The sequence below is a fragment of the Muntiacus reevesi genome, chromosome 9 (genome assembly GCF_963930625.1).
Source record: "Muntiacus reevesi chromosome 9, mMunRee1.1, whole genome shotgun sequence".
Taxonomy (NCBI): Eukaryota; Metazoa; Chordata; class Mammalia; order Artiodactyla; family Cervidae; genus Muntiacus; species Muntiacus reevesi.
In genome coordinates, this window is record NC_089257.1 from 40,792,924 (window position 1) to 40,816,283 (window position 23,360).

Below are 23,360 nucleotides of genomic sequence, written 5' to 3' on the forward strand. Positions count from 1 at the left end.
ATAAGGCATTTCTTATGTTTAGCGTTTTGTTTGTCTGTTTCAATGAAGACCATGGTTTGCAATCATATTCTAGAAATTTGACTTTTTAAAAAACGTATGAGGTCTCTTGTAAAGGCTGCTGTTGGCAGCTAGGTGTGGGGTCAATCAGTGGTAGGCTCTCCAGGCGGCTACTGGAAGGGGCAAATGCATGTCATATGGTTAGCATTGAGAACCACGTAAATGTTGGTCTAACATTTGATTAACATGCTTGGTTAACAGGAGAACAAGCTACAGTAGCTGATGGGATTCTGAGGCCAGTACTGTCAATCTGATTGACCCAATTTTTCAGGAAGAATCCAAGCCTAATGAGAAACAATCAGAAAGAATCAAGTGAAGAGTGTCCAAGGATATGGAGAGGTCTCAGCCTGAAAACCTCTTCCTGAGGGGATGGACAGGATGTTATAAACAGCGGTCTAGTCTTAAGACTTGGCAAGTAAGCACTCTTTATTTAAGGTTGCCTGGACACCTGGGATAGAGTTCTCGGGCTTTATTTGAGTATTGTAAAGTCAACATAGTCACACAATATCCATGTGTTTACCCACTAGCCTGAGGCCTTGAGAGATCCAGTATTAGGGCAGTAAGCATTTGAGGAAGGAAAAGATGCAGTATGCGATGTGTTCAGGAAGTTCATTGTTTCATTCAACAATAATTAAATATTAGGAACTTACCATACAGAGATAAGAAAAAAACTCTTTCCTCTGATTTCTCATTCATTCAACTGTTGGCTATGATGAGTACACATATCTTCTCTTAATGGATCTGGGCAACAAAACTCTGGGTCAGACACTTGGTACAAGTTAAAAGGCCACGGGCAAGACACACATAATTGAATGAAGTCCCAGGCAGAGTACTGGAATGGTCAATTTAGATCCCTCAGAGGTCAGCATAGGAGATTCCATAAGTTCCTAATTTCCATAAGTTACCTAATATAGTTCTGGCAGGGGTTGGGGGAGGTGGTAGAGAAGAAAAGACTTTCCAAAGGAAATAGTTCATGAGCAAACTTTTGAAGAATGAATAGAAATTAGTAAGGCAAAGAATACTGAGGAGGACGTAAAGGGGAATAGGATAACTTTGTCACATGTGGATTCCTTCATCCTGTGGCGCACTGAATTGAGAATATAATCAGGCTCTCCTAACACCAGAGATGGGAACAAATCTTCTGGGATTGCATTCTTACCTAATTTTAAAAATTAACAGGAAAGCAGTCTCATCTGTGATGATGGGGTCACCCTACAACCATACAACAGAAGCCCCTGTCACCTTCATCCTGGTGGGTATCCCAGGTCTGCAGTCTTCACATCTCTGGCTGGCTATCTCACTGAGCATCATGTATCCCACAGCCCTGTTAGCAAACACCCTCATAGTGACTGTCATCTGGATGGATTCCACGCTACAGGAGCCCATGTACTGCTTCCTGTGTGTTCTGGCTGCCGTGGACATGGTTATGGCCTCCTCGGTGGTGCCCAAGATGGTGAGCATCTTCTCCTCAGGAGACAACTCCATCAGCTTTAGTGCTTGTTTCACTCAGATGTATTTTGTCCATGCAGCAACAGCTGTGGAGTCGGGGCTGCTGCTGGCCATGGCTTTCGACCGCTATGTGGCCATCTGTAAGCCCCTACACTATAAGAGAATTCTCACACCTCGAGTGATGCTGGGAATGAGTGTGACCATCACCATCAGAGCTATTATATCAATGACTCCACTGAGCTGGATGGTGAGTCATCTGCCTTTCTGTGGCTCCAACGTGGTTCTCCATTCCTACTGTGAGCACATCGCTGTGGCCAAGTTGGCTTGTGCCGACCCCAGGCCCAGTAGTCTCTATAGCCTGATTGTTTCCTCCATTATTGTGGGTTCTGATGTGGCGTTTATTGCTGCCTCCTATATCCTGATTCTCCAGGCAGTTTTTGATCTCTCAAAGAATGCACAGTTGAAAGCATTAAGCACATGTGGCTCCCATGTGGGGGTTATAGCTCTGTACTACCTACCTGGAATGGCATCCATCTATGTGGCCTGGCTGGGGGAGGACATAGTGCCTTTGAGCACCCAAGTGCTGTTAGCTGACTTGTATCTCATTATTCCTTCAACCTTGAATCCCATCATCTATGGCCTGAAGACCAAGCAAATACAGAATCGAACATGGAGCTTGCTAACGCACTGCCTCTTTAACCACTCCAACTTGGGTTCATGAACACTTTGTCTGTTGAGCCCTTGAAGATTCCAGACACCTTCAAAGATGACTTAGAGTTCTGTGGATCTCATTTGGTTCACCTGGTAGCATAGAAATTCCAAGATGAAACTCTGGAGGGTATTTTTGCCTACCTTTTCAATTTCTACCACGGATGTAAGTGAAATAATTTTCTGACAACACTTTTTATGGTTTCAGTCACCTAGAAACTGAATCAGATATAAGTTTGGTGGAGAATATAGAGCTGGGATTTTTCTTTGCTTAGATTCTGACCAACATTTTCATCTTAGTATCTGACTGGACCCTCTGCAGAAGAAACCAACTGTTGGGTCCCCCATACCTGACTGGTTTCCTCACAACTGTTCATCTTGTGTGATTATGTGGAATTAACTGTTAATATATAGGCCACTAACCTCTGGCCATTAATCAATCCACTCAACATGGGTCACATGCTCACACCTGGACCAGGGTCCATCTCTAGTGAAAGCGGACTTGATTTTATCTGAGTGGATATAAACATGGGATCACTGATAGTGGCCATTTCCTAACATGAACTTGGAAAGAGAAATCTGTTCCACAGCAAGAGAAGCAGATGAGCAAAATGAGATGAAGAAACTGGTTAGAATTAATTTGGATCACCCAGGTATATATCTCTTATTAAGTTCTATAAGATATATCTCTATATTAAAATACCCACTATTGTAAATTTCCCTGTAACTCAAACAGTAAAGAATCTACCTATGAGGCAAGAGACCAGGGTTCAATCCCTGGATTGGGAAGTTCCTTTGGAGAAGGGAATGGCAATCCACTCCAGTATTCTTGCCTGGAGAATTCCATGAACAGAGAAGCCTGGCGGGCTACAGTCCATAGGGTGGCAAAGAGTTGGACACGACTGAGCGACTAACACACATTGTTAAAGCTGGTTGGAATACTGTATTAGGTTGGTACAAAAATAACTGCAGTTTTACACTGTGAATTGTAAGTCATCATAGCTAGACTAAAATACATCTTTATTAATCAAAATAAGAACCATTATAATCAACACATTTTTGCCAACAAGAAGTAAGTTTGTTTACTCCTGTAGTGTAAAAATCTGTGCTTCAAGACTAGATGAACTCTTTAAAGCATCTTCTGCCTCCTGCTGGTTATAGAATTGTCTGCCCTGAAAAAAGTAGTCAAGATGCTTGAAGAAGTGGTAGTCAGTTGGAGAAAGGTCAGGTGAATAAGGCAGATGAAGCAAAACTTTGTAGACCAATTTGTTCAACTTTTGTAGCATGGTTGTGTGATGTGTGGTTGTGCAAAGTGTGGTTGTGTGTTGTTGTGGAGTAGAATTGGGCCCTTTCTTTTGATCAATGCTGGCTGCAGATGCTGCAGTTTTCAGCACATCTCATCAGTTTACTGAGCCTAGTTTTCAGATGTAATGGTGTTGCCAGGACTCATAAAGCTGTAGTGGATCAGACCAGCAACAGACCACCAAACAGTGACCATGACCTTTTTTTTGGTGCAGGTTTGGCTTTGGGAAGTGCTCTGAAGCTTCTCGGTCCAACCACTGAGCTGGTCTTCACTGGCTGTCTGTGAAACCCACCTTTCATCACACGTCACCTGATCTAGAAATGGTTTGTTGTTGTGTAGAATAAGAGAAGACGACACTTCAAAATGATGATGTGCAGTCAGCTCATGAGGCACCCACTTATCGAGCTTTTTTACTTTTACAATTTGCTTCAAATGCGAATGATCATAGAATGGTCAATGCTGAGTTCTTTGGCAACTTCCTGTGTAGTTCTAAGAGGATCAGCTTCAACGATCCTCTCAAATGGTTGCTGTCAACTTTTGACGTCTGGCCACTATGCTCATCATCTTCAAGGCACTCATCTCCTTTGCAAAACCTGAATCACCACTTCACTGTACATTTGTTAGCAGTTGGGTCAAATGCATTGTTGATGTTGTGGGTTATCTCTGCTGCTTTACGACTCATTTGAACTTGAATAAAAAAGTCCCTTGAATTTACTTTTTGCCTAACATTAGTTATATAATCTAAAATAAATATAAACAGCAAGTAATAACTAGCAAAAAGTCATAAAATGATATATATGTACATTACAATGATGTATAAAATAACCACACTTGAGAATGTATCCCAATATCAAATGGTAAATTTCAACAATGCAAAACCCCAATTATTTTTGCACCAACTTAATAGTTTTCACCAGCTTTTTGTTTCTAAGCAACAGAGGCTAAGGCAATGTGAATTTGTTTTCATTTTCCCCTTGCAGAAAATCTTAACTGAATAAGTCCATATATGTTAAAAGAAAGATATTTCATATGTAAGAGATGTATATATTTGATTCTGGTACATATGAAAATCATAATAAAATATAATTTCCTATTAAGTGTTGATGACAAGTTATTTTATCTGAGTCTTTACCTCCTTTCTACTAATGGAGAAATAATGCTAATTCATAGAGGGTACTGAAGATTAAATTAAATTAAAAATGAGTGGAAATCACATAAAACAACACTTGAAATACTGTATATACTTATACATATACCCAATAATGTTTTAATTTCATACTTTGAAAGGGTAATCCTAGGCACCGATTAAACGTATTTCTGTGTAGATCAGCATTCATGTTGAAACTGTTCCAAAGCAAAGTGATGCTTAACATCTTAGCAGCTATACCTTTTTCTAATATTATGTACTTGCTTAGAATGTATTTTATTTCTGAAAATCAAAGAAGTAGGAATCCACCTCTAAAAACCAGATCAACCCCTTGCAACTCCGTAACATAAAACCATCAAGACGGTGTGATGGTTAAGCGTGTTTGGTAAGATTTCCATTTTGACAAGTCACACTATTCTCTCTCCACAAGCTACCCAGTGACTTGGTTATGCCTATTAAATCAAAGAATTATTAGATGCACTACAGAACCTGAAGGAAAGTGACAAAAGGATAGTCCAATCTGCATGAAAAACAGAAATTTTTTTTTTTCTGGCATTTCCATCAGAACCCTGCCCTGCCAGCTTTGTGTTTCATTCACATTGGTATTCTCTGAAGCCAGATGAGACATTCTCAAATATCGAACTTCATACCTCCCAAAGCGGACTGGGTCCCTGCCATGGCTACTCCAAACAGAAAACCCTGTGCTTCTTCCAGTATATTCAGATAGGACCTTTGTCTTAGCAGAGGAACATATGCTCATTTAACTACACACTGGAACCCTCAATTGACTGTGTTAGAATTTTAAGAAATTACAATCTTGCTTGAAAAAAAGGAAGATTGGGTTTCCTGTGGAGAGTTGGGAACCCAAGGATCGTCCCTCTGTCCACTGTAGAACCCAAGTGTTTTACCCTTTGAATAGACTTTTCTCTCAAGGGCAAGACATTGCAACCCTTGGTTTCTATTTTCTCTGGCAGCAAAACAAAGATGAGCAAAGATCATCCCTGGCTTGTAGTGAATGATCACACCAACATGGAGGTACAACCCTAGGCATTCTAGGTGCAGTGAAGGCACTCTGCCCTCCACATGTCTACCAGCCTCTTCCCCTTCTGAACTTCTTATGTAATTAGCCATCAAATAAGCTTGTTTTTTTTTCTTTTAGAATATCATTTTTTCCTATTTATTTTTATTAGTTGGAGGCTAATTACAATATTGTATCAAATAAGTTTTTGAATGGGATTGCAATTAAATAACATTTGATCTTTCATGCCCCTATGGGGCAAGAAGAGTTTTACTTTTGTTTTGATTCTAGGTATATAAAAGAAAATTCACTGAAACTTAAATATTTACAAAAACATACTCAGTACCAGAATAGAGCTACAATGGTGAACTGAACAAATAAGATTCTTATTCTTAGAAGATTATTGTCAGCGACTACCCTAGAGACAAGGATTGTCATATACTTAAGACCTTTTATCTTGCCTGGTCTTAAAAATCAGACATTATGATTAACACATAGTATGTTTAACCTTGTTATTCTTCTAACATGTAACTATGGCACCCAAATGAGCTTATACATATAAAAACAGAAACAAAATAACAGTCCAAAGAGCGCATTACAAATGAACACATTCTACTCCTTATTTCTTCCTAAGTTTGACTGAACTCACCCAGCAATTCTTTTTCTAGGAAACGTCCAAGGTTTGTCTTAAGAAAACCATCATAAAAGAATAACAGCGTTTCAGCCCCTAGCCTCTCTGAGAAGTTTCCATGGACATAACTGGAAGCACTTTCTACATTCTATTTCCTACATTCTATTTCTCAAGTCTATACTCACATTTACCCAGGGAATTCCCCTGCCCAGCCCCCCTATACACACAAAGACAAGGTCCTTCTCATGTAGATCAGCTCAACTCTTTGCCAGGACCAGGTGTGTGACTTACCAGTTCATTCCCTTCCAGGCAGATGATGGAAAGTTCTCCCACTCTGCTGCTAACGCTCAAGGAGCAACTTGGAAGAATGGTGGGTAGAAGGAGCTTATTTCTCCACGTTGGCCTGTTGCACCTCATTTACATGTGAACAACCAATACAATGACATCAGAAAGACAATTTATACTATTCTTTATTATAGGAATTATGTTACTTCTGCATATACCTAACCCGTGCCTACTTTGCTGCCCAATCCTAACTCAACAGTCACCACCTTCAAGCTTAAACTACATCAGAGGTTGTGTTACACAGCATCAACGTGACAATACATGTATACTGTAGCCCCTGAAACAAGCAAAGCCCAGTTTTCATACACTTGCCTCGCAGTCTGATTCCAGCACAACTGTTCCCACTTCATAGTCTGAAGACCTGTAATGAATTATTTTCACCACACACAACAATAGCCCAGATATAGTCTTAATTCACCTTCATCATAATATATAGCCTTTTGTGCCTAGTCCTATTCTTTATCCCCACGCTTTCCTTCTGCTTTCTATCATTTGTCACAGATTTAGAGAGACAAAGGCAGAATATTATGTAGCTACTAGAACTATGAATGTTCCCTTGGTGACATACAAAGATCCTCATTTTTGCCCAAGGAGATTATGGGTGAGCCTTCCTTTCAGTGCATTTGTTTTACATTTTTCTTTGTATTATTTCCAGTTCCTACCCTGATGTCACAGTCCCTGTTCTAATCCAAAGACAAACACATATCAATGCTGAATATACTACCATGGCCTGAAGTTTGCCAGGCAGGGCATCTTTCTATTGAAGGGCAGGACTGTCAGAAGAGGCGCTAGGAAACTAAGGCAGTGCTGCAAAGATGCTGGGAAAAGGCAAGATGGGAAGGTCACCACAGGCAAAATCCATGGCTTGCCTTCCTTGTCCCTGAGAAAGGAACAAACATTCAGGATGGATCTGAGATCTTCACAACGACTCTGTGAGGTAGGAGAGGATGCAGTTACTACACCCATTTTCCCATTGAGGACACTTAAAATCTTTCAAAGACTGGGATGTTCAGACCTGAATGTAATGAATGATATGCAGATGTGTGACCTGAGAAGCAAGTTCATCAACTTTGTTTCATTTGAACATGAGAAATACTTTATAATCTATGTACTCTTCTCTCCACAGCTGTGAGAAATAACTGGCTGGATTAAGGCCATTTCAGTTTCTTCACCCATGAAGTGAAAATAGAAACAAAGGTTCATAGGTTTCTGATCCTGCTATTTAGAGAAAAGAGCAGGACTAGGACACAGGTTTGCTTAGAGTCTGAGACAGTGACTCACCCAGGTTGTGCTCAGAGAGGGGACAGCCACTGTGGGTGATCTGGGTGGTCAGTGACACATTTCTCCAGCTGGGAGGTCAGAGTGCTGGGGCCAAACATGGGGGCTCAGAGGTGGCAAACCTCAGGTGAAGTATCCTCCTGCTGGTGTTGGCACAGTAACCAGCTCTGGACACAGACAGGATTCTTCTGGTTATTGGTAAACCTGACCCAGTGGGTTTCCTGAAGGTCAGATCTACTTTATTATCCTGATTTATGGCCTTGACACAGATGTGCACAAGGGGAGTGACCTGCAGAAAGGACTGCCCTGATCCTTAGGACCACTCTGATCCTCACCAAAAGCCTTGTTGCATTTCCCACAGGGCTGTGATGCTCCTCTGGCCAAGTCTTGGCTTTTTAACATGAGTAGCTTAGTGGGAGACATTGGCCCTGGAGTGAAACCACTGGGTCAGGCAGTGGAATCCCTGTGTTCCAGTTCAGTTCTCTGGGCAGGATCACCTCACCAGGGGCAGGGTCCTCCCTTCAGACCCCTGCGGGCCAGGTGAACCTACGAGGCCTCTGGCTAAAACGGTGGCTCTCTTAGTCCTCCCCGTCCAGAGAGCAGATGGCCAGGGGAGCAGTGTTGTTGGCTCCGATGCTGTAGCAAGGGCTGAAATAGGGCAGGAGGCGCCCAGGGAAGGGGTAGTGGGGGAAAGTGAAGATGTGGGAGCCGTTGTCAGTCACGTTGTAGAAGGAGATGTCATGAGCCTCATAATCCAGGAAGACTCCCACCCGGCGGGGAGGGACGGGCAAGGACAGGAGGGGGTACTCGTCAGTGCCTGCCCGGTACTCACTGCCCTTCCTCAGCCTGATCACCCAGAATCCATAGTGGGGGGATAAGAAGACCACCTCCTTCCGGTCGACGTTCTCCTTACACACGCCCAGGCCCCACTCGGACCTGTCTCCCACCTCCACCTCCCAGTAGTGCCGGCCCGAGGAGAGGCACTGACTGCCCAGGACAATGTTGTAGCGGTAGAACCTTTCAGGGTTGTCGGGCAGCTTCCGCTTGGTGTCTCCATAGCGCACACACTTCCTGTCCTCAGACACGATGAGGCGAGAGTAGGCGGTGTCTGGATCCAGCCGCACATCCGCTGAGGAGAAAAGGTCTTGGTTGGCGCCCTGACACAGAGTGAGGGGGCCTGGGTGACCTCTCTGTGACAGATACAGCCACAGATTTCCTCCATGACGGGTGAGGGTGAGGAGAGACGAGGCATCCAGAGGGCACTGGGAAATTTCATTCCTCGGGGAGGGGTCCCACTCCCCACTCACCGCAATTCTGCCCTGCGCTCATTACCTGCATATGTCTTCAGGATCTCTCTGAGCCCCAGCACACGGCAGTCTGTCTTCAGCTCCAAGGAGACTGGTTCTGGTCTCTGCAGACGCCAGGACTTGCTCCTGGTAGATGGGGAAGGCCTTGGGGTCAGAAGTCCTGGCTCTGCCAAGGGCGGGGCCTTCCCTTAGTACAGAAAGGGGGCTTGGCCAGGGATGGAGTCAGTGAGCTGCCCCTCCTCACAACAGCAGGCAGAGCAGGGAGGTGATAATTATTTGACTGGGCTGAACAGTCTATGGCACAGAGAGATAATCACATTCCTGGGCCATGGAAAGGGTTAGGTATGACTCTGACTTTGGGAGAGGCAGAGGTGCACAGCAGAGGAGAAGGGCTGGTACGCAGACTCAGAGGACCAACGTTCATGCAGACACCTGCAGGCACTCCCTCTCCTTGGGCCACCTGCTCAGGCCACCACACATTTTATAGCTCTCACCGAAATTCTTATTGGTAATGGTTGAAATGAATTTGACCAAGTAACAATACAAGTTAAAAAAAGAAAGATGTTCAAAGCTTCTTTATCCAATACAACAGTATAGGGAGAAGTTTACAGACCAGCACCCACTTTTCTGTAGGTACTTGGTCTACGTTCCTTCCCCATTTCTAGCTCTGGCCAGGCCCCACTATCCCAAAGATGGAAACATACCTGTTTAAGACTTCCTGAATGCCCTGGAAGAAGAAAAAGAAAGACAGCACATGAGTATGCCCTATTTCTCAAAGGGACCAGACAGACACAGAGGTCTCTCTATGGAGAGGGAGGCAGAGAGCTGGAGAGGAGGCATGCCGGGGTAGAGGGGAGGAGCCTACAGGAGTGGGCAGGGCAGACCTAGCCCTCTTGCCAGACTGGCCGACCTCGGGCTCCATCCCAACTCTCTGGCCAGAGGGGAGGAATAGGTATGAGGCAAGAGCTGCCCAAACAATGCTCATCTAGGAGGCTGCGAGGCCATTCACCAGACCAGGGTATGGGAACAACCGGTACTGGTGGTGGGTAACAAGATCCGTGCTGGCTGGCCAAGTGCTGAAAGGCCCTACTGAAGACTAGGCAATCCCCTCTCTCAGAATGCCAGGCTACCTTCAGCTCTGGCTCAGACTTCCCAGGAAAACCTGCTCCTCACCTGCAGCATCCAGCGGATAGGCCTCTGAGACCTCTCTTCCAGTTCTGCGATCATCCTCCATAGGACCCGGCTCTGCTGGATGAGTGCCTCATGATTTAACTCCAGTTTCTGCATGGTCTCCCCTTCCTCCTGCTCCAGGCTGGCCAGAGCTGCAGCGGCCTCCACCTCCAACCGCCGGCCTGGTGGCTGTTTTTTCTTTAGTAATCGCCGATATTTCTCAAACTCCCATATGATGCTCTGCTTTCGGGTTTCCACCTGTATCTGCACAGCCAGGATCCGAAATCAGCACAAAAAACCCCAAAAGTTAGTAGAAGGAAAGAAATCATAAAGGTCAGAGCAGAAATAAATGAAAAAGAAATGAAGGAGACAGTAGCAAAGATCAATAAAACTAAAAGCTGGTTCTTTGAGAAGATAAACAAAAACTGACAGACCATTAGCTAGACATCAAGAAAAAAAGGGAGAAGACTCAAATCAATAATTAGAAATGAAAAAGGGGAAGTTACAACAGACAACATAAAAATACAAAAGATCATAAGAGATTACTACAAGCAACTATATACCAATAAAATGGATAACCTGGAAGAAATGGACAAATTCTTAGAAAAGTATAACCTTCCAAAACTGAACCAGGAAGAAATGGAAAATATCAACAGATAAACCACAAGCACAGAAATCAAAACTGTAATAAAAAAAATCTTCCAACAAAAGGCCAGGGCCAGATGGCTTCACAGGTGAATACTACCAAAAGTTTATAGAACAGCTAACACCTATTCTGCTCAAACTCTTCCAGAAAATTGAAGAGGAATAAAAACTCCCATTCATTCTGTGAGGCCACCATCATCCTGATACTAAAACCAAACAAAGATGCCAACAAAAAAAGCAAATTACAGGCCAACGTCACTGATGAATATAGATGCAAAAATCCTCAACAAAATTCTAGCAAACACACATTAGAATCCAACAACACATTAGAAAGATCATATTTATGATCAAGTGGGCTTTATCCCAGGGATGCAAATTAATCAATATGATACACCATATTAACAAACTGAAAGATAAAAACCATATGATCTCAATACATGCAGAGAATGCTTTTGATAAAATTCAACACCCATTTATGATAAAAACTCTCCAGAAAGTATAGAAGGAACATACCTAAACATAATAAAGGTCATATATGACAAACCCATAGCAAACATTATTTTTAATGGTGAAAAACTGAAAGTATCTCACCTAACATCAGGAACAAGACAAGGGTGGCCACTCTTGCCACTATTATTCAACATAGTTTTGGAAGTTCTAGCCACAACAATCAGAGAAGAAAAAGAAATAAAAGGAATCCAGATTGGAAAAGAAGAAGTAAAACTGTTTGCAGGTGATATGATAATATATCTAGAAAACCCTAAAGATGCCACAAGAAAATTACTAGTGCTAAATAATGAATATAGTAAAATTGCAGGATATAAAATTAATACACCGAAATCCCTTGCATTCTTATACTCTAACAATGAAAAATCATAAAGATAAATTAAGGGAACATTTCCATTCACCATTGCAACAAAAAGAATAAAATACCTAGGAATAAACCTACCTAAAGAGACAAAAGACCTCTATGCAGAAAACTGTAAGACACTGATGAAAGAAATCAAAGATGACACAAACAGATGGAGAGATATACCATGCTCTTGGATTGGCAGAATCTATCTATCTTGTGAAAATGATTATACTACCCAAAACAATCTACAGATTCAACGCAATCCCTATCAAACTATCAATGATATTTTTCACAGAACTAGAACAAAAATGTTCATAATTTGTATGGAAACACAAAAGACCCCAAATAGCCAAAGGAATCTTGAGAAAGAAGAATGGAGCTGGAGGAATCAACCTTCCTGACTTCAGATTATACTATAAAGCTCCAGTCATCAAGACAGTACAGTACTGGCACAAAAACAGAAATGCAGACCAATGGAACAAGATAGAAAGCCCAGAGATAAATCCACACACCCATGGGCACCTTAGCACAAAGGAGGCAAAAATATACAATGGAGAAAAGATAGTCTCTTCAAGTAAGTGGTGCTGGGAAAATTAGGCAGCTGTGTGTAACAATGAAATCAGAATACTTCCTAACACCATACACAAAGATAAACTCAAAATGGATTAAAAGACCTTAATGTAAGACATAAACTATGAAACTCTTAGAGGAAAACATAGGCAGAACACACTCTAACATAAATCATAGCAAGATCCTCAAAGACCCACTTTCTACAGTAATGGAAATATAAACAAAAATAAACAAATGGACCCTAATTAAACTTAAAAGCTTTTGCACAGTAAACTATAAACAAGGTGAAAAGACAACCCTTGGAATGCGAGAAAATAACAGCAAATGAAACAACTGACAAAGGATTAATCTCCAAAATATACAAGCAGCTCATGCGGCTGAATACCAGAAAAACAACCCAATCAAAAAGCGGGCAGAAGATCTAAACAGACATTTCACTAAAGAAGATACACCGATGGCTAATAAACACATAAAAAGATTCTCAACATCGCTGATTATTAGAGAAATACAATCAAAACAACAATGAGGTATCACCTCACATCTGTCAAATGGCCACCATCAAAAAATCTACAAACAATAAATGCTGGAGGGGGTCTGGAGAAAAGGGAAACTCTCTTGCACTGTTGGTGGGAATGATAACAGCCACTATAGAGAAGAATATGGAGATTCCTTAAAAAACTACGAATAAAACTACCAAGTGACCCAAAAACCCCACTACTGGGTATATACTCTTAAGGAAACCATAACTGAAAAAGTCATATGTACCCCAATGTTCATCGTAGCACTATTTACAATAGCTAGGATATGAAAGCAACCTAGATGTTCACTGACAGATGAATAAAGAAGTTGTGGTACATATATACAATGGTATATTACCCAGCCATAAAAAGGAACACATTTGAGTCAGTTCTAATGAGGTGGATGAACCTACAGCCTATTATACAGAATGAAGTCAGTCAGAAAGAGAAAAACAAGTATTATATATTAATGTATATATGTAGAATCTAGAAAGATGGTACTGATGAACCTATTTACAGGGCAGCAATGGAAATGCAGACACAGAACAGACTGGTGGACACGGTCACGGAAGAAAAGGGTGGGATGAAGTGAGACAGCAGCATTGAAACATATACATACCATGTGTAAAACAGATAGCCAGTGGGAATTTGCTACATGAAGCAGGGAGCTCAATCTGGTGCTCTGTGAGCAGAGGGATATGGTGGGAAGTAGGAGAGAGGTTCAAGAGGGAGGGGACATATGTATACCTATGGGTGATTCATGTTGACGTATGGCAGAAACCAACACAATATTGTAAAGCAACTATCCTCTAATTGAAAATAAAATAAAAAAAAAAAAAAAGAAATCAGCACAGATACTGATCGTATAAGGGCCACCCAGGATTGGGGACACTGGCATGTGCATATACACACGCTCTGAAATGTTTTGGTACTGTGTGCCAGGCACTATAAAGGCAAAGATAAAGGATATTTTTCCTCCTTTCCTGTTCTCACAGCTCCAGGACATGCTCCTTAGTCCCTATTACTAACTCTTATGACCCCAGCAGGGCTCAGGATACTATCTTGGCACTCTATGTTCTATATTATTTTACATTTTCAGAATAATATATTCTATTTTCAGAAGCATTACCCTTAAGCCTCTAAGACAGTGTAAAATTACACTGTTAGTTGCTTTTATTTCTTACTGGTGTTATATCAATTCTTTTTGCTGTTTTAGATTGATTCAATGTTACCTCCTGTTGATTGAGATAGTTTGATAGTTATGGGCCTTGAATTTATTTCCAAGATGATTTTCCAATATTTTAATTACTTAACTTTTAGTAAATATGCTCTAGCTGAGGAAAGAAAAACAGAAACTATACTCTACTAAGGATTAAACAAGTCATACCTCTGTGAGCTAAAGTACATGTGAGGTGTGCACTTTTCCTTTCTCACATATGAGGATGTAAGCCCAGAGGTTCTCCCTACATCACATTCAAGGAACTTATAAGCAAGTGGTTCCAAGGTTTGCTTAAAGCTGCATACCTGGGACAGAAAGCTGGTATGAGGACCCCAGGTTTTCTGTCCTCAAACCCCACATTCTGCCTCACAGGAATAAGGAGGGGGCCATGAGGAAGCCAGCTTCAGGACAACACAGGGACCATACAGACTCCTTTCCTCAGGGGGCAACTTGCCTTCCAGTTGGCAGTTCGTTTCCTCTCACCAACTTCCAGCTTCCAGGCCTCTTCCTGCTCTTTCCTCAGATGTTCCAGAGCCTCATGGAGTTTCCACTGAAAGAGATAAAAACCTCATGAGGCCACCTCGGGCAGCCTGCCTGGATTGCCGGGCTTCCGAGCATTGGCAGGTGATGGGAAAACAAGCATCCCTCAGAGGATGGCCAGGACGGATGCTGGGAGAAAAGGGAAGCCACAGAGGATTCCTGCCCAGATGACAGCCAAGGTCTTTCCATCCGAGAATCATTTACTCTCCCACAGTCTCTAAGTTTCTGTAAAGTAGAAGAAAAGATCTGTTTCCAACCTTGCCAGAAAAGTACCTTGGACTTTTCCTATGCATGCCTCTTTTCACACTTTCCTGCCTTGTTATCCTACAGCCTCCTAAACATTGTTATTCAAAGTGTGGCCCATGTGTGTCAGCAGCATCAGCATCACCTGGGATCTTGTTAGCAATGCAGGACCTTGGGCTTCACCCTAGACCTCCCTGAATTAGAATCTGAATTTTTGCAAGATCCTTGCATGGTTCTTATGGACATTAAAAGAGTACTATCTTAGATACAAATGCAAGAGATTACTACTGGAAAGCATAAAGTAATCTCATAACAATATTAACCATTTTATTAAAGATTTACCAATAAAACTGAGGCTTAGAGAGTGACCTATCCAAAGTTATTCAGCTGGTAAATGGTTGGGCTGGGATTTAACTTAGCTCTTTAATTCTTGTGTGCAAGGGATATTGCCTCCCTATTCTAACACCTGCAAAACAAAATAAACTATTTTTCAGAAATTTTCTTTGCAGAAGAAAACAGCTAAATCAGGGATTCATTTAACACTTTTACTTTCTAATCTCAACTTTAAGAATTAAGACCAGTAGAGGATCAATGTATCACAGAATCATTGGGATAATGATTCTGATAAAGATGTCAGCATGGACATCTAAGGAAAAAGAAGTTAGAAGTCAAGAAGGATCACTATAAAAAAGGAGCAGTGTGTGTGTCAGAGATGGCTTTCCCAAAAGCCCCGCAACAAATAAAAGGTAAGAAGAGAAAGAGCACTAGGTAAGGAGAAAGAAGACCTGAGTCTTTGATCAAAGTCTTTGATCTTCCTTTCACTAACTTAAGTCAGAAGGGACCCTACAACATAAGATCAATCTAACTCAATCCTAAATGACTCTGCCATGGTCCTTTCTAGCTCTAAAACCAACGATCATGATCTCAGATTTCCAAGCCTTCTTGTCTGTCTATAAAATGAGGAGTTTGACATGACTCACCTGATATCGAAAGATTATTTGTGGCTTTGCTAGGAGTTTGCAGGTTCTGATAGGTACAGTATTGATGACTTCATCCAAGGCACCCAGAACCCCAGCTAACCCAAACTGGTCTCCCTCAAATTCTCAGTAAGGAAAGCAAGTTTGGGTTAGGCATTAAGGCCTGTGGGATCAGGAAAGGGGTGGGGGTAGGTTTGGAAGTGGGAGGGAAGGAAGAAAGGTCATAAAAGCAAGGAGACGTGCAGCTCACTGGATCAGGCACCCAGGACCTGGTGGTGTGAGAAGTCAAAGGAATCCGTTCTCATCTTGTCTCTGGGGCTCCCTCTCAAGTTCTTGATCTAGAGATAGCCAAGTGAGGGGCAGGGGAGAAACTGGATTGGGGACGGGGGCTGGCCTCCATTTCTCACCTTATAATCCCAGGCGACATCCTCCATGGGCACAACATCGTGGGCCTGATGCTCGGGGGACCGGCTGCAGGCCTCGCACATGATCAGGCCGTCCTCTTTGCAGAACATCTTCAGCTGTTCTCTGTGGGGCTCGCACACGTCACCCCTCAGCCCCATTCCTGGGTGCAGCCCCAGCCGGCGGACTTTTTCCACAACATTGGCCAGCTGCCAGTTAGGCCGCAGGTTCCTGGGCTGGATGGGAGCCCGGCAGAGGGGACACGAGTAACCCCAGTTCTGGGATTCTCCTGGGACCTCCCAGAGTCCTGAGAGACAGCTGTGGCAGAAGCTGTGGCCACAGTCGATGCTCACAGGCTCCTTCAGGAAGGTCATGCAGATGGGACAGGCCACTTCTTCTGCTACAGCCTCCATCAGTGCTGAGGGATCCATGGTTCCTGCCACACCCTCCGCAGAACATGAACAAAACCAGGTGGAGGCACTGAAGGCTGAGAAGGAAAGAAACACAAATAAGAGAAAAAGGAGAAGAGCAGCGGGAGCAGTAAAAGGAATGAGTAGTGACTGAAAACATAACTGCCTCATTTGGATCTTTAATGGTGATGGTTTAGTCACCAAGTTATGTCTGACTCTATGTGACCCCATGGACTGTAGCCTGGCAAGCTCCGCTGCCCATGGGACTTCCCAGGCAAGAATACTGGAGTAAGTAGCCACTCCCTTTATGGACCCTGTGTAATAAGCACTGGTCTTCCCAACTGAATCTGATTGAGTCATGTTTCTCACATCACAGAAGGGGCATCTGGGGGTGCCTGAGAGTTGGGATGTTGAGAATTCTCAGTTTCCATTCACCTGACCATCTCTGACCTCCTTGGGGTTCACTGGTCAGACCATTCTCACTCTACCTCTATCATGCTCTGCAGAATAACACTATTCCTCTTGAACTTGGGTGAATTCAAGAGAACTTAGCCATGTGGTGTTTCAGTAGCCAAACTAAAGCCAGAAATATCCCCAGCCCCACTCTCTAGGATGTTTCTAAGTATAGTTACGTCAAGATGCAGAAAAGTTAATATGCCAGAAGCCCATTGCCTATAGGCTCATTCTGTTTTCTTGTGATGCACACTGAAGTATAAGGTATAAGGAAACCAACAATACTTCCCCACCTTCTGTAAACCTCTGCCCACTTTTCCAGTACTAACATCCACTAAGATGCCAAGACAATCTCCTCAGTGATATGTTAGAAGCAGATATGGACAAATAGCCCTTGGAAGAGAAAAACAAAGGTCATCTGATGATAATGAAACCCATTATTGATGAATTCACTACTCCAGCAAGAAGCCTGAGATTTCTGCCCAGGCTATAGGTGTGTACAAAGGAACAGTGGTAGGCTCTTGGTACAGTTGGCAATATGTATTTGTTCACTGTGCAAGTGTGTATTACCCCCTAGTCTATAAAGGGAAGAGCTCTGATGGTTTTAGTCACCATTGTATCCTGAGGATCTAAATACTGCCTGCCATGCAGTACTGCTGAATAAATACATGACCTAGACATAGAAAATAGCTCCTAAACCCAAAATGCTTTTACAACTAGTTAGGGAGTTGAGAGCATACTATACATTTGTAATAATAGCAAACACTCCTTGAATACACTATATGCCAGGCACTCTTATGAGTATTCTAAATGAACTGACTCAATGTATTTCACAACCCTAAGTAGAAATCATTACTCTACTCTTCTCATATTACAGATGCTTGGTCCTGGGCTCCATCATTCTATCCTGGGCAAAGTATCTAACCTCTCTAACTTCAAGGATAATAAAAATTCAAGAGGAGAGAGAAATCACGGTGGCTTAGGGTAGCTCAGTAAGGCTTCCTGAAGAAGTGGGGCAATAAGTAGATTTTGAACGAGTGTTACAGGCAATCAGCAGGTCTTGCCTTCTCACTGGCCTCCTTGCCTCTTGCTTTTCCTCCTCCCACTGACACTACCACGCTGTAGGATCAGTATCCTAAAAGCTTGTCTTACTGTCACTGACCTACCCAACAGCCTATCCTGGTTCCCCAGCCCTCAGTCCAACAGGAAGCTCCCTCTTGACCCTGAAACAGCCCTGTCAAGCAAAAGGGGAAACTTCCACACTTTCTTGCAGACCCCCCCGCCCCATGTCCATTCATTCCACCCCACTCGGATTCCTGCTGTCCCTCCAGCTTGAAATGACCTCCAAATTCCTGCTCTGAATGTCATTTGTATGTGTCTTACTTCCCACAGTACAAGTTTCATGAGGATAGGGACATAGTCTGTTTACTACCATATCCTCAAGGCCAAAAACAGTGCTCAAATATTTTTGAATACGTGAGAATTAAATGTAGAGGTCCAGCTGATAGAAGGCTGTATATGAAAGAAATGTCAACATCCTCATCTAAAGCGGAGGGGGCACCAAGAGATACCAGCTACACAACAGATATTGATATCTATGATTTAAAGCTACAGTGGACCAACAAATGAATAAAAAGAGTTACTGAAAACTGAGAAGATGGTAGCAGAAGGGAAGTCGGGTAAATACCAAAATGATAAATCAAGAAAATAGATTGAAGAATATTATTTAGAGAGACATAAAAAGCTCTAAACATAAAAAAAGTGATGGCCTCTGCAAGTCTCTGCAAAAAAGGATTTAGGGATAGTAACTATTGCCTTATTATTTTGTTTTTATTTTACACAAATTCCTCGGACAAAACCTTAATTATCAAAAGTTTAATTGCTTCAACCCTGCGATTGGCAGAGCCCCGGGCCCTCAAGGAAAGACGTTTGAGGGGGAAGGGGGCGGAGCCTGAAAGAGACTCGAGAGGTGGGGCCAGAGAGGGAGGTGGGGAGGCGGTGACCTCCGCGATTCGGGAGCAGAGGGGGATGGTAACTTCCGGGCACAGGATGCCAGGCAGAGCCCCAGGGCACGGGGCGGGTGAGGGCAGAGTAAGGCTGATCGCTTGCAGGACCTCTGAAGAGGCACAGTTGTCTACCCACCTCCCTCGTCAGCCGGAACTGGGGCCCCAGGGCGGAAATTGAAAATGGAGACGCCCGGTTGGTTCCCATGGTCGAGTCTCCACAGCGTCCGAAGCGCTTGGCCCCGCCAGAGCGGCACTTACCGCTGGCCCGGAGACGAAGACCCCAGCTGCGTCCACCTCCTCGGCCGCCTTTCCCGCAGCGCCCTGAGGCCCCGCCCACAAGGAAGGAGCCAATGAATGACGTGCAGGACCTGGCGTCAGGATCCGCCCCGCCGGCATCTTTGCGGAAGCAGCCAATCACAGATAGGGATCGGGACAACCCTAGCCAGTCGGAGCAGGGGACGGGGCTGCGCCCACCTTTCGCCCAGACGGCCTGTTTTCTGTTTTTCTGGCCCCTTCCCCTACTCAGAACCCTTTAAACTGTAGAAGGGCCCAGGAGTCAGTAGAGAACGGGTCGAGGAGTGAGACTCCAGGATGAGGTCGTTCAGACTAGGCAGTAGCAGAAGCCCAGCTAGCCCTCAGGCTAAAGAACCCTTTGCGTCTTAATGCTTCCGCAATGGATGACTAGTGGTTCTTCTGGGCGAACCTTGTTCCTTTTAGGCGGTAGCCCTGGACCTAATAATATTCCTTAGCCAGTTTTCTACGTTAACTTCAGCACCCTATGAGATCAACCAGGTCTGGTTCTGTGACCCAATTTAGTGCAGGGCTGGGCATTGATAATGCAGTAGACTTTATAGTTTCCTGCAAGATGAGCGACCTCTCCTGGCTCCAGATGGTGGTTTCTCATAAGAAAACCCTGGGTTTTCCTGGCAAGCTCTTATCCTTCAGTACTTCAGCAGGCAGCCTCTCATCACTATTGCCACAACCCCGCTTTAGAATTAGAAACAGATGGTGGGAACTGGCGGAGTGTAAGTGGAATTCCTCTTTCGAAACTTCTATAGAAATTGTAAAAAAAAATTTAAACAGGGGGTGCTAGACCCTCACAGAAACACTCAGGCTGCTACTTAAGGCGATGATTTCTTTGTAGTCTCTGCCCCTTGTCCTTTTCCTGATACTTCATTGTTTACTGGATAAGCAAATAAAGGCACACCCTGTTTGCATTGAAAATAACCAGAAAATCCTCCAACTGAAGCTTAGTTCAAAATGATTTTCTTGTTGGGACTAAGAGACTCTGTGGATCTTAATGCCAGTGTCAGTGCTCAGGATGTGGTTTAAATTCTGAAGGGTGAGGCCCAGAAAATTCCTTAAACTAATGAGGCCATGAACAAAAAAAGAAGAAAAGAGATAGTTGAGGTCTGAGCTGTACCGTACATCTCACTTGGATCTGGAGACACGGCTGCCTAACAGAATAATAAATGGATTAATCGAAACAGGACACTTTCAACATTTTTTGAGCACTCACTTTTTATACTTTATGCTGGGTTCTGGAATTATAACCTTAGGCCACAGACTCTGTTCAAGAGACTCAATCAAATTGATTGTAAGTTGGCCTTTAAACATTGCAGGGGCCAACTGTACAGTCAAAAATCTGTTTATAATTTTTGACTCCCCCAAACCTTAATTGCTAGTAGCCTACAGTTGACCTGAAGTTTTATCAATAGCATAAACAATTAACCTATTTTGTGAGTATTATATACTATAATCTTATTATAAAGTAAACCAGAGAAAAAATGTTATTAAAGTTATGAGGAGAAAATGCAGTTATTCTACTATGCTATATTGATTGACATCATAACTTTACATCTGTTTACAAGATGAATTATCTATCAGTACCTTCATCAGTGGGCTTCGCTGGCGACTCAGTGGTAAAGAATCCAACTGCAGTGCAGAAGTCACAGGAGATGCCGGTCCAGATCCCTGGAGGAGAGCATGGCAACCCACTCCAGTATTCTTGCCTGGAGAAGCTCATGGACAGAGGAGCCTAGTGGGCTACAGTCCCTAGAGTTGCAAAGAGTCAGACACAACTGAAGTGACTTAGCAAGTATGCATCTACATCAATATTGTCTTATATGATATAAAACACCATAGATGTTACAGATATTATTAACATTAGACATAAAAATCAAAAGATAACATGAAAAATTAATATTTATAGTTATAGCAATTCATGCATGGATAACCAAGAAGCAGCAATATGATTGCTTTTTGGTAGACTGGTGTAATTGATATGATTGCTTCACTGTAGCCTATACACTAATGAATGAATTGTTATAAAATTTTCATAGCATACAGTATTATAGTCATATTAATAATACAGTATTGGAAATTGTTTCATATTTTATAAAACTACTTACCTGTGATGGTAGGCTTATATACATTTCTGTATTTAAGAGAGAGGGAGACATACTGTACAGTAATGTAGTACTTTGAAAGCAAAGTTATGAAATAGCAAGGAAATGAACACATTATTTTATATTAAATATTACTCACCCTATGTCTATGTAAGGACAGACTAGTATCTACATATAATTTATGCATTCATGATATACCTAACTTTGTCTTATTTTTTCAGTATTTCCAGGCTACATGGTTCGCCTATGAAATTTTTCAAATTGTTGCAAATCTCTAAAACATTTTCTAATGTTAACCAAAAAGCGTCCTCATGTAAGTGAACCCACACAATTCAAACTTGTGTTGTTCAAGAGTCAATGGTAATTGTCTGGAGCTCCTGTAAAGTTAAAACAGTTAAAGGGAAGATCCTTTTCATCTGTAACTTGGCAAGTTTTTCATAACTATGACCGACTCTCAAGGGCCCCAGCAAAAGGACACATTAGTGTTGCTGGGGAAGGGGGTTTGTGTTCACTAGGAGAATGCTGGATGGAGCAGTTCTGAAGACAGATCAACCCACTGCACAGAGACAGCAGCTCTCCTTCCTGGCATTGATCAGGGTGCTTTGTTTGCTCTGAGAGGCAGACAGATGTTCAGGTGATGCTCTGTCTTGGATACATCCCATGATTGTAACTACAGATACCAACCCTCTGCCTTAATCCAAGGTGGACCGGGACAAGTTGAATGACTCACTGTGGAATAGGCTCTATCTGTGCTAAGGGAGAGGAGCGACAGGGAATTGAGGCCCAGCTTTCCATGGAGATAACCTGCTTGATAATACACACTTTATTGACTTCCTTTCCCTCCCTTTCTCATTCCCTTTCTCATTCCCACCACTCCTACTATTTTGTCTTGGGAACTACTTGAGCTCGGATTCATGTTTCCAGTTTGTTTCTGGGGCCCTCAAACTAAGACAAGTCAGATTATCTGCTAAGAAAATTCTCAATTAATTTCTCCATGTTATCATAGTAATTATGAAAGTGTGATATTGGTGCAGGGTACCAGTGGGTCATTGAATAGAAATAAAAGCCCAGACGTACACCTGCTCATATATGGCCAATTGTTAAATGACAAAGTTATGGAGCAATGAGGAAAGAAGGATGTTTTTAATAAATGGTACTGGAAACACCAAATACCCATATGGTAAAAATGAAACATGAACCCTAACCTCATACTACTCACATGTGTATTGTAAATATAACAATAAAAGTCAAAACAATTAAACTTCCCAAAACAATTAAAAGAATATTTTCATAACCTCAGGTAGAGATTGATTCCTTAATGCTAGCTAATTCATCCATGACTATTTATTGAGTGTCCACTATGTAATAGTACTCTTTCAAGTGATCAGCAATATATCAGTGGACAAAATAGAAAAATGCCTTTCTGGAACTTATATGCTAGTTGGTATAACTTGGCATTACTTTGTAGGCATATCTGTCTAGATACATACAGGATAGTTTATTTTTTGTTGGAATTTAGGAATTTCATCTGAAATTAAGTATATATCTTTTATGACTGAATGAACATGGAATGTCTTAAGACAGGTTTTGCACCTTGGGGAATTTTCTTCGAGGTATTTCCTTGATTGTTGATTTTACTCTGTCTGCTCCATCCCTTGCTTCCCTTCCTTCTGGAATGCCTGTATTTTCCCTCCATGTCTTTT

The 23,360-nt window shown here is 42.6% G+C and overlaps 2 protein-coding genes across 3 annotated transcripts; one reads left to right on the forward strand and one right to left on the reverse strand.

Moving 5' to 3' along the window:
- The first annotated feature begins 1,237 nt into the window (after positions 1-1,237).
- On the forward strand, positions 1,238-2,611 carry LOC136175000 (olfactory receptor 52I2-like). Its single transcript, XM_065945293.1, has one exon. It carries the CDS (start codon positions 1,256-1,258, stop codon positions 2,225-2,227), a length of 972 nt encoding a protein of 323 aa, XP_065801365.1. The 5' UTR covers positions 1,238-1,255; the 3' UTR covers positions 2,228-2,611.
- A 4,154-nt stretch (positions 2,612-6,765) lies between these two features.
- Positions 6,766-19,573, reverse strand: TRIM68 (tripartite motif containing 68). Of its 2 annotated transcripts, none has more exons than XM_065944597.1 (7): positions 19,508-19,573; positions 16,386-16,867; positions 14,673-14,768; positions 10,417-10,677; positions 9,948-9,970; positions 9,269-9,369; positions 6,766-9,065 (listed from the first exon to the last, which is right to left on the reverse strand). In XM_065944597.1, the coding sequence occupies exons 2-7, from the start codon at positions 16,809-16,811 to the stop codon at positions 8,515-8,517; spliced, it is 1,458 nt and encodes a 485-aa protein (XP_065800669.1). In that variant the 5' UTR covers positions 16,812-16,867; positions 19,508-19,573; the 3' UTR covers positions 6,766-8,514. The 2 variants fall into 2 exon arrangements, with proteins under 2 accessions (XP_065800669.1, XP_065800670.1); XM_065944598.1 differs by having other exon boundaries at positions 19,386-19,567.
- Positions 19,574-23,360: the final 3,787 nt, after the last annotated feature.